Source organism: Panthera onca, chromosome B1 (genome assembly GCF_046562875.1).
Source record: "Panthera onca isolate mPanOnc1 chromosome B1, mPanOnc1 haplotype 2, whole genome shotgun sequence".
NCBI lineage: Eukaryota > Metazoa > Chordata > Mammalia > Carnivora > Felidae > Panthera > Panthera onca.
The window spans coordinates 42,593,630-42,605,739 of NC_138342.1; the positions used below are offsets into that span (position 1 = coordinate 42,593,630).

At 46.8% G+C, this 12,110-nt stretch overlaps 1 protein-coding gene across 4 annotated transcripts in view; it reads right to left on the minus strand.

The window, feature by feature from the left end:
* The window catches only part of LNX1 (ligand of numb-protein X 1), a 123,085-nt gene that overhangs the window by 40,736 nt on the left and 70,239 nt on the right, over positions 1-12,110 (minus strand). The window contains exons 1-2 of one of the 4 annotated variants that reach the window (XM_060655003.3): positions 1,544-1,875; positions 1,019-1,207 (exon numbers count right to left, since the gene is read on the minus strand). The exons of the other annotated variants lie outside the window; for them this stretch is intronic. Coding sequence (XP_060510986.1) covers positions 1,019-1,065 — 47 coding nt within the window. The 5' untranslated portion in view covers positions 1,066-1,207; positions 1,544-1,875. Of the gene's footprint in view, positions 1-1,018; positions 1,208-1,543; positions 1,876-12,110 lie in introns of those variants that run through there. 4 annotated transcript variants of the gene reach the window in all.

The following is a 12,110-nucleotide window of genomic DNA, read 5'->3' on the forward strand; positions in this document are numbered from 1 at the left end:
TTAAAGACCAAGAAAGAAGTGTTGGTGAGGACGTGGAGAAAAGGTAACCTTGTGTGCTGTTGGTGGGAATGTAAGTTGCTGCAGGCACTCTAGGTTTTGAGGTTCCTCAAAAAAACTAAAATAGAAATACCATATGATCCGACAATTCACTTCTGGGATTTTTCGGAAGAAAACAAAAACACCAGTTCAAAAAACATCTGCACCCCACGTTCACTGCAGCATTATTCACAAAAGCCAAGATATGGAAACAAGTGTCCATCAATGAATGAATGGATAAAGAAAATGTGGTATACACAATATGATAAAATATTACGGAACCAGAAAAACGAAGGATATCTCGCCATTTGTGACATGGATGGACCTTGAGCGCATTATGCTAAGGGAAGTAAGTCAAAGAAAGACAAATATCATATGATCTGTGGAATCTGAAACAACAGTAGTGGGGGGCCTGGGTGGCTCAGTAGATTAAGCGTCTGACTTTGGCTTAGGTCATGATCTCGTGGTTGGTGAGTTTGAAGCCCACGTTGGGTCCTGTGCTGACAGCTCAGAGCCTGGAGCCTGCTTCGGATTTTGTGTCTCTGTCTCTCCCTCCTCCCCCACTCCTGTTCTGTCTCTCTCAAAAATAAATAAATAAACTTAAAAAAAAAAAAAAAGAAATAAAACAACAGTAGCAAAAGCAAAACTAGAGAACCCAAAAGTAATAGAAACAGATTGGGGGTTTCCAGAGAGGGGAATGTGGAGGTGGGTAAAATGGGTAAAGGGGATCAAAGGATACAAATATCTGTTATAAAAGAAGTCATAGGGATGTGATGTACAGCAGGGTGACTATAGTTCATAATAATGCATTGCATAGTTGAAGGTCGGTAAGAGTAAATCTTACAACTTCTCATCTCCAAAGTAACATGTTGTAACTATGCAGGAGATAGATGTTAACTAGACGTATTGTGGAAATCATTTCACAATATCAAATCGTTATGTTGTACACCGGAAATTCGTCACTAATCTATGTCAACTGTACCTTAAGAAAAAAATAAAAGCCCAGTGTGGCTGGGGTGAAAACTTCATAAGCTGAAATCCAGTTTTAAATGTACAGTCTCTTGATTTTTTTTTTTTAAGCTGACAACAAATTCACCACTTTAACGAACGTTGCGTGAGCCAAAATACATCTGAAGGTCAGATGTATCTTAAGGGATGACAATTTCTCCCCCTGGAAATAAAAAAAAATAATAACCCTGTCAACGTCAGTAGGTCAGACCCATTTCTCTCTTATCAGTCCTCTTTGAGGCAGGGCTCTCCTTTTACCGTCTCCCCAATCTCCCTCTCTCCCCACTTGAGTGACGGTCTGTGTTTGGCATGCGTAGGGGAGATGGCTCTCAAAGGGGCTTCCCTTTCATCATTTGCCCCAGCCCTATTTCTGATCCAAGTTGGAGAAAGACATTGAATTCTCAACTGTTGGCCTTTCACTCCTGGGAGAGCTAATTACTTGCCCTAAGTCGTTACATAATGGGAAAGGGAGCCATTCAACCCTAATGGATGTACTCACTCTTTCAGGCAAGGAGAACCAAGATCAGAAAGCTCTGGAGGGAAGTGAGTTCCCCCGCCCACAGCTGGGTCTTAGGCTTCAGCTGCTCCACTGAACAGGATGAGTGACTCAAACTTTGCTCAAGGTCCTTGGGGCTAGGCCTAGAGACTGCTGCAAGAGACGTGGTCACCATGACATAGTGACAGGCTCTCCCTGTTGTGTCCTTGGACAGGCTACCGAGATTCTCAGGAAGCCACAGTGCGTCCTCAGAGACAGCCTTTGTCAAGGTGCTTGGTGGCCCTCAGTCACATGTACTCCCTCTCTTGTGCCATCACCCTGGCCCTCCTGACCCTGTACCTCCATTGTTCTGCAACAAACCCGGCCCATCCCCCTCCTACCAGTCTTTCCCCCCGCCCACTCCATCCTAACCTCACCCACACAATTTCTTTTTACTCAAAAAATTTCCCGTAGAAATATTTCCCACTGCTTATCGGATTGTCTCAATTCCTCGGGCCGACATTCTGGGCCTTGCCTCATCTGTGTGGGTCATTGGGCTCACTACAGGGTCTGGCAGCCCAGGAGGGGGCTGGAAAGAAGACCGCTATTACCTATCGATCTGCTACGTACTGTGTTACGCTCTACATACGTGGCCTTCTTCAACCTTCCCAATGGTTGAAGGGAACATTCACTAGGCCGCCTCCACTCCTCACAGATGAGGATGTGGAAGCCAGAAGGGAAGGAAGCCTTGTCTGGGTTCCCCGAGTGCAGCTGGGATTTGAATCCAGGCTGTGGGGTTCTATGCTTTCACCCCTCCCGTGGCCTGGCCTCTAGCCCAGAACTTCCCCCTGCACTCCAGGCTCATATATCAACCTGCTTCCGACATGTTTTCACCTCCTCATCTCATAGGCACCTTGGACTTAACATATCCAAACACCCTAAGGTTCCCTGCCAAATCAGCTCTTCCCACATCTTCCCTGTTTTATTGAACAACACCATATATCTTCCTGGTGTTCAGGCCAAGACCCTCAGCGCCATCCCCGATTCCTTTCTTTCTCTCAACACTCCAAATACAACCAACAAGATATATCCAGAATCCAACTACTTCTCATCACTTCCACGGCCACCATCCATGCCTGGGTTATCGTAACAGCCTCCTAAGAGGCATCCCTGCTTCTACACATTTCTCCCTTCCCCATCTATTTGCGTAAGGTGCTTGCAATGGCTCACAGAGCCTGTGTTCTCTGTCCGGTTACCCCACCCCTCACTCATTCACCCCCTGCTGGTCCTCACCAGGCCCAGCACATTCCTGCTTTGCATCCTGTTGCCCCTGTCTGGAACACTTTCTTCAGATTCCCACCTGGTCTGCTCCTTTATCTTCAGGTCTGTGATTAAAATCCACCTTCCCCAACTACCCTATTATTTAATTTTTTTTTTTTAACGTTTATTTATTTTTGAGACAGAGAGAGACAGAGCATGAACGGGGGAGGGTCAGAGAGAGAGGGAGACACAGAATCTGAAACTGGTTCCAGGCTCTGAGCAGTCAGCACAGAACCTGACGCAGGGCTCGAACTCACATACCGCGAGATCGTGACCTGAGCCGAAGTCAGACGCTTAACCGACTGAGCCACCCAGGCGCCCCATAACTACCCTATTATTTAAAGCAGCTTTCTCTGGATCATCCTGCTTATTTTTTTTTTTTTTCTTTACAGAATGCAAGCTCCAAAGGGAGGTGGAAAGAGTCTAGTTGCATAATTCAGCCAATAGAGCCAAACTCTGAAATCTCGGTCCCTCAATGAGTGATGACTTCCTCGTTGGTACTCATGTTGGTGCTGGGGGAAGTTAGCTTGTGGATTCCCACATCACCACCCCTCCCCCGCCGCCTGCCTATGTTCCAGGCACATTAGCTCGGCCTTGGTTGACCAGTTAGCTCTGGGCAAGTCTTGTTTCAGAGGCTTTAAAGGGACAAAGTCTTGCTTACCAAGGTGCCTCTCGGAAGGTCTGAATAGCATGTACATTTCCTAGGGCAGGCACGCAACAAACATTTGTTGAGTTGAACTGAACAGTCACCCTTCTGGCATTCTATTTATTGAAATTATCAAACTGGGAATGGATGGACTCACCCCCGTGGCCCTGATAACACATAATTATCGTGGTTGATTGCAATAGCATCCCAGTCTTTTTCCCTCAGCAAGCTCATGATGTTCCTTTCCCTTCCCCTCATCCCAACTGAAGAGGCGAAAAAGGAGAGGGAGGAGGGAAGACATTTTTTTTATTCCTCTTTTCTTTTTCCCTAGTAACTTTAATAGGATCTCATTTGATATGGATTTTAAAACTATTACAGGGGCGCCTGGGTGGCGCAGTCGGTTAAGCGTCCGACTTCAGCCAGGTCACGATCTCGCAGTCCGTGAGTTCGAGCCCCGCGTCAGGCTCTGGGCTGATGGCTCGGAGCCTGGAGCCTGCTTCCGATTCTGTGTCTCCCTCTCTCTCTGCCCCTCCCCGGTTCATGCTCTGTCTCTCTCTGTCCCAAAAATAAATAAAAAAAAGTTAAAAAAAAAAAAAAAACAAAAAACAAAAAACTATTACACACATAGAAGTAATAGTTACCATACATCTTCCTTTGATGGATTATGCTGGTAGAGTGGGCTGATTTTAAAATACTTTTTTTTTTTCATTCAATGAACACTCATGGAGTCCTTCCTGAGAAAGATGACACAGCAAGGTGGAAAAAGCCCAGGCTTTCAAGTTTAAAACATATGGGCGGGAACCCTAGGTCTGCTACCTTCCTGTTCCGTGACTTTGAACAAGTTCCTTAATCCCTGAGCCTCATTTCCCAGGTATAAAATGGGCACAATGATGTTTACTGTAAGATTTAAAGATTCATGCAAAGTGCCTAACAGGACCTGGAATACAGTAGCAATAAACAGTAACTAACATAATTATTGTGTAACAGGCAAAAACAAAAACACCCTCTACAGTGTATGCACCCGAGGAAAGGAACATGGAAACAGAAAAACCATCAGGCCACGTTATCTGAGAGAGACAGAAGTACAAGCCAAGTGCTGAGAGATCAGAGGAATGAGGCCGTGCGTTCTGCTTGGAGGTAATCAGGGAAGGTTCCCCAGAAGAGGTGAACTTGGAAACGAGTCTAGAAAAATGAAGGACATTGATCTAGCAGTCTAGATACAAATGCTACCTTCAAAGGCCCCAAGGATGCAAGTACATGACAGGTACCAGCCTCATGGGGTTCGATGTAGACTTTCTCCCAAGTGACACTGACAGGGAAAAAAGCAGAGCTGAAGTGAGACCAATGAGGAGGGCAGAAGCTAGGAGTGAGCTGGGGATAAAACCCAAGACGCCTGACTACCAGTCCATAAACCACTGTTGAGGTCCACCAGGGTTACACCATGCCCACAAGCGAGGGACCTGATGCCAACACAGGAGAGGGTAGGAGGGAGCCAGAGGCACGAAGTTGACAGTGGAAGGCTCAAAGTCACCTCCTCAGAGACCCCGTCAATCTAAAACAGACCACCTCTCCCAGCAGCACCTGCTTTCACTTCCTGGCACCTTAACATCTTTGGAAGTTATTTTGTAGGTTTACTCGCCTCCTTTCCAAATACGTGTCTCCCCCCAAAGAAGACAGATTCCACGAGAGTAAAAGTCTGGCTCGTCTCGTTCACCATGAGCTTTCAATACTGTGCTAACAGCTCTCATGGATGTGGCTGGGTCAGCAGCCCGAGAGATTTGGGGAACAACAGTTTTTTCTTATTCTTTTCATTAGATGCTTTCTATTCATACTTTCAATTGTGCTAGCCCAGATGGCTTTTTTTCTTTTGATGGGTTTTATTGAGGTGTAATTGACAAATAGCATTAGTTTCAGGTGTACATGATTTGATATGTGTTTGCATTTCAAAATGATCTCCTAAGTGATCAAATGATAATAAGTCTACTAACTTCCATCACCTACACAGTTACAGTTCTTCCCTTGTAATGAGAACTTTTAAGACCTACTCCGAGCAATTTTTAAGTATGCGATACGGCATTATTAACTATAGTCCCCATGCTTTACAGTGAATCCCCATGCTTATTTTATAACTGGAAGTTTGCACCTTTTCACACCCTTCGTCCATTTAACACACCCACCCACCCCCTCCTGTCCACCACCAATCTGTTCTATCTCTATTTTTTAATATTCCACATGTGAGCGAGATCACACGGTATTTGTGTTTGTCAGACTTATTTCACTTAGCATAGTGCCCTGCACTGTGTTTTTCCTTGCTCCTTTTATTTGATGCTTTCTGTTTATACTTTTTAATTGTGCTGGCCCAGATGTGTTTTATTCGTTGCAGGCTGCCTTCTATTCTTCGAAGAAGGCGGGCTGTATATTTTAAATACATGATAACTAATATTTCATGATCCTCTTAATGCACAGCACTAGAAATCTTTGTGCTCAAGATAAAAATAAATGCATCAGTCATCAGCTTCCAAAACAGTCCCATCTGAGCTCCCTGAGCCCACCCTCGAGCAGGACCCACCCTTGCGAATTAATCCTGATCATGTTACTTGGAAGAGACTCAAGTAACAGTAACACAACTTCTATTAATATGATTCCTCTGGTTTTCAGGCAGCCTGGTCCTGAGCACAGGACTTCCTTAGGGAACTTCCTTCCTGAATTCAGACTGGAAATTTTCTGTATTTCTTTCAGTATACCCGTAGCTTCTTAAATAATCTCTCTTTGGTCTAAGAATGCTAGGTAAAGTCATTTTTCCTTCTTTGGATGACTTTTTCTCCTCCTTGAAGTTAAAACCCACGTTCCCTGGGGTCAAATTACGTGGTCGCTCACAAAGCTATCAGAAACCATAAGTGAAAAAAAGTCATTAGCACTTTTGTGTAGCCACGAGTGAAGTAAACATCAGTTAATAAGTAAAAGAGGTCAGCATTTGGTCAAGCCCACCCTCTGGGAGTTCGTTTAGACCCTGAGTATGAACTTGAGCCTGAAAGGCCCTTACCCTGGGGAGCCCATGGACTTCTTACATCACCACCAACCACATACTCCTTCCTCTCATTAGTCCCTTTCGTCTGCCTCCAAACCACTAGGGAAAATGTCCCCAGCAATTCCAACCACCCCTGCCTCACTTGTTAATGAATACCAGAAAGGGAAAATTAAAAACACACTGGAAAGCAACAGGGAAACGCAGGCCAAGCTTTGGGCAGCTGTAACGCCGGCCTCTTGGGCACGGGGAAGTGGGGAGAGGTGCAGGGTGCTTTTAAGGTAGAACTGGCTCAGGAAACACACGTGCCCGAGCGACAACTTAAGCAAGCACGCTTGACTCAGTTTACCCAAGATGCTGATATGTTCCTACACTGACCTATGGGGGAGATCACCCACTGCCTGCAGACGTTAGAAACAGTTGTCCAGTCTCTGCACGGGCTCAGTTTTTGTTTTGGGGGAGGCAGGCGAGAAGTAGATATTCTGTAACCTCATGCGAATGGCTCTCCTTTTCTATTTTTTCTATTTGTTTACAGCGTTAGGTCTGGAAGACCATCTGTGGCTTCAATTCTCAACTCACAGGTGAATAACATAATCACAGCCAGCACCTACAGTATCCCTACCGTGGACCAGTAGGCCCACATAGTCCTCCCGTCATGTCAGTGAGGAAGATCCCCACCGTCATTTGCTAGTGAGAAATTAAGGCACAGAGAGATTAAGTAACTTTCCTAAGGTCACACAGCTGGTAAGTAGAGGCACTGACATTCTAACCCAAGACTTTTAACTGAGGCATGCACCCTAGTGCTAGAAGATACCATGCCCCCTGGTGGCTGAGGATTCGGAGCGACAGCAACGTAGGAGGAAGGGAGAAAGCAAGGAACCTTAGGAGCAGGTTATTTACAACCTTATATTCTTTACTGCAGATACCGTTCACGGTCAGCTGCTGAGCGGGCTATGACCGATGGAAACAGCAGGAGCTGGCAAGTGTGGCCCTGCGGTCATCTTCAGGCCTACAGTTGACAGGAGGAGCAGGGAGCTTCGCGTCGCCATATGGCTTCACTTCCGCCACATCAACAGGCTGTGTCTGTAGGGTACTCTCGGTGGGTTAGCATGTGGGGGGAGCAGGTACGGTGGTCCCCACATGCCCTTGGACGTGCTGTCTCCCTGCCATTCTTCCTCTCTAAAAAGACCTAGTTGTTTCTGAGAATAGGTGTGGCCCCCAGCATCCCAGGAGGCAGAGGCTTAAAAGGATCTTGTCAGGGTATGTGAGCACCTCTAAGGGATTCACTCCTTTTCTAGAGAGAGCCCCTTCGTCCAGGCACTCAGATTCAAATGTGCAGTATAAAGACACAGCACTCGTCGTTGCAGCCAGGAAGCAGAACCCCCCTTCCGGCATATAGTTACAAGGTTAGCAGTGGCCTAATGCTAGGCCACCACGCCCACGCCATTCACCTCATGGTGCCAGAGGCATTTCGCCATCGGACATCGTCGCACGAAGAACAAGGGGGAGTGGAGTACAAGAATCTGAGAGGCCATTCACATAAATGACAGTAGGTGGTTACAATTCAATTCTGTTATGATCAGTTGTTGAGCTCTAACTGGGGCCTGATGTAGCAGTGAAACTTCCTCCTAGGTATGGATGTCAGGAGAACACAGCCCAGAGAGGGTTTGGTACCACCAGCAATCTCAGGCTTCCACTCCGGGTTTGGGAATGGATCCCCGGCAGGTAGCGGGTACTACCAGAAGGAGAGAAGAGGCAGACCCACGCAGCCCACGCTGGCTGGGAGCACATCTTCTCCTCTGCTGAGAGCAAGCCAGAACAGCAACCACCTGAGGGGTTATTTGTTGTGTGCTTGGTCTTTTTCACCAGGCACGGTATTGTGGCTTACGCCGTCAAGATACCGCCCCGGCTGGATGATAGTTGTCCCATTTTACAAATGGGGAAAAGGAGGCTCAGAGAAGTTAAGTAACTTATCCAAGAGGACACAGCAGTAAACCAAGGAGCTGAAAGTCAAACATATTTCTTCTGTCTGGGATTGTGTCAATTTTTTTTTTTTAATTTTTTTAACGTTTATTTATTTTTGAGACAGAGAGAGACAGAGCATGAACGGGGGAGGGGCAGAGAGAGGAGACACAGAATCCGAAGCAGGCTCCAGGCTCTGAGCCATCAGCCCAGAGCCCGACGTGGGGCTCAAACTCACGGACCGCGAGATCGTGACCTGAGCTGAAGTCGGACGCTTAACCGACTGAGCCACCCAGGCGCCCCTGTGTCGTCAATTTAAACCCTGTAGCTGTCCAGTTTTTATTCTTGGAATAACTAAAACACATAGCCCTTGACACGGGCCAGGCAGCCCTAAGCCCTTCACCCGCTTTCATTCAACCCTCCCAACAACATAATGGGGTAGAGAATAGTATCATCCCCATGCTGCGAATGTGGAAACTTAATCCAGAAGTTCACTTGCCCATGGTTAAGCAGTAGTCGCTAAGGTGGCCAGTGATCCCAGTTTGCCTAGGACTGACTGGGGTCCTGGGATAAGGGGGTTCCAGTTTTAAAATCAGGTGAGCCCCCCAAGTAAACCAGGATGAGCCACTCACCCTGCAAGTAGCAGAGACAGAACCTAAAGTCAGAGCTCTGACTCCAAATAATACGCTCGTCACCGTCATCGATTTTTGCCACGATTTCACAGAAACAGAAGCGAGTTGGGTGGGGCTTCTGTGGTTTCGGGTGCCTCCCCGCACGTACTCACATGACACCCTCTTAGAAGGGGGTCCACAGGGCCACCCTCACTGCTGACTTGGTACAGCACCTTGCACGTCCAAACCGCGTGAAATTCCAGAGCTTCCAGTCACCAGGAGAATCTACTCCACTGTTCAGTTAGGAGGAGCCCAGCTGATAGCCAGCAGTGCCTGATAAATACCAGTGCTGCTCCCTGGGGTGATGCTCAGGGTTCTAAAGCCACAGCCAGATGTGAACTTGACAGTGCTTAATGAGGGATGGCTGAGGGCTCGGGCACAGTCCAGATGCCAGGTCAATTCCTCACAGAGACGTCAGAATAGTTTATCCATTCCCTGAGTCTCCTGCATCTTCGGGGTCACAGAGTTGTTTTCCTGGACACTTTGGGGGAGGGAACAGACAGTTCTCATGCCACAGATGATTTGAGCTTTCTGTCCATGGATTAAGGGTGTGTGTGTGGTGGCGGGGGGGGGGGGGGGGGTGGTGAAGGGGGAGGTTGTCTTTTTTGGTTAACATTTGGTCTGTGCCATTCTCGGTTCCATTCAGAATGATCATCTTTACCTTTAAAACACTTGGAACTAACTAAAGGTTAGCTTCTCATTTTCGGGAAAGCGGGCTATGGATCAACTGTACTTTCTATTTCAGGATCGACTAGGAAATGTTTTTAGGGTAACTGGGAAAGGGTGGATTTCATAGTGGTATGGGTTTGTAAATATCGCTGCTGCCCAGTGAGGTTTTCAGGCTGGCTTTGAAAGCAGCGTAGCTTTCCACTTGCTCGAGGAGTCTTTTTGAACACCTCGAGTTTTTGTGAAGGCTGCACAACCCCAGCGCCTGTCCAGAGGTGACGGCTTGGCATGCAGGTGGGGGCAGGAGAAGACGGCATGGCATGCGAGTGGAAATCATTGCCAGACGACATGTTAAAGCATTTCCTTCATTCCTCAATGTGCATTCCATTCTGGTTCTTAGGGAAACTATGAAATGCTGGACTTTCTCCGAGCCCCTTCTGAGCTGGGTGTCAGGAGGCCTCCTGGACATACGACTGGGCACTCGGATGTTGAGGAAGTGTGTTCTCCCTCATTCTGTTTGAGAACGTGTCATGCAAAGATATTTGGCACTCTTGTGACAAATCGTTTTGCATGAAACACACGCAAAAATTCTACTTTATCAGCCAGTTTCTATTTGCTAATTGAGCTTCCTCTTCCCTTTCAACATATTGGAAGGAAATCACCTTTCCTCTCCTGTGAATCAGATTTCCTTTCCCCCAAACTGTGTTATGCAAATGGAAGGAAGGGAAAGTGAGGGACTCTACTATTTACTTCTAGGGTCACGGAAAGCCTCTCCTTTCTCCATCTCTCTTTCCAGGCCCCCCTGTGATTATCACTCTGCTCGATTCCTCTGTTTGGGCACAGTCGCTGCTCTAGACAAGGCTCTCTGCAGTCCAGCACACTACAAACTGTCCCTCCTCGCGTCACACGGGCCTCTCCCACAGGTTTTTGTTTGAGCTGGCTCCCCACCTGGAGTGGCTGCCGTTCAAACAAATCCAACTCATTTCCCCAAGACCTGCCCCTAATCCCACTTTCTCCATTGAGGTGTCAGGGGAATCTCTCTTCTCTCATTCATTCGTTCCACAAATATGTGAGCGATGGCTTAAGTCCACCAAATGTAAGGCACAAGGCTAGGTGCTCGTAAGACTTCCCTCTTAGCAATCTAGCACAGAAGGAAGACAGGCAGGCAAACAAGTATAGTAGGAACTAGTTTTACCCCAGGACCTCAGTGTTTTACTACATATCGACACGGAGTGATGTGTTTCTCTGACTAGATCAACACTTCCTGAGATCATGTGTTGCATACGGGGGTGAAGACAGGATGCATTCATGAAATGCTTCTTCGTGTTACTAGAATCAAATGTAAATGGTCTTTAATTTCAAAAGACAACAGAGGTTCATGGAAGATATTTTTGACAATAGAGAAAAGAGAGAACAACCTCTTAACTCTATCCCCAATTAAAACTCGTGCTAATCGGTTTATCCTTCCAATTTCTTTTCAGTGCACAGACGTGCAAGTACGTATGTATTTGCTTTTGTGCTGCTTTTCCATAGCTGGGCCAAGACCAAGTAGATGCACATTTAAGGTTTTTGAGATAGATTGTTAAATAACCCTACCATTGGTGCATCAACATGCTTACTCCCCTAGTGGTTCTCAACCTTAGCTGAACGATGGAATGACCTGAGAAGATTTTTAAAATCCAGCCTATCAGGTACTCCAGACCCCTTAAATCAACCTCTGGGGTGGGTCTACTAAACATTGGTGTTTTCATTAATCTCCCCAGGCAAGCCCAATGTGTGGCCACGGTTGAGAACTACTAGCCCAATCCTTCCTGTCTCACAAATTTTAATTGATTGAATTACACAATCTGCTTTGCACAATCTGCCCACTGACCAATCACTGCCATGTGAATTCTTGAAGCCATTTCATCGTTGATGGCTGGGTGGCCAGGTGTCCTTGTCTGCAGGGTAGCTGAGTCCTCTCCCTCATCCCTCCTTAAGTGCTGTGCAGAGAATGGTCTAGGATAAAATCTGGGGTAGTAGAACTTGGTTGTGTTGTCCCCCCAGGGGATGAGGTACCATAGGGTTTCTTTCTGTGCTGAAATCATCTGGACTTGGATAAGGGGAGAAATTGACTCACTGCCATCTCCTCCCCTGGACAGTATTCGCTTATCCATAGTATGTGTGGGAGGCTACCATAAGTAGCATAAGGAGGCACAAATAAGTTGCATCTGAAACGCTAGCAGTTGAATTATTAGTTTTGTTTCCTTGCATGATATAATTAAGGTATAACCAGGCAAACCACCCCTCAAAGGCTAGCCA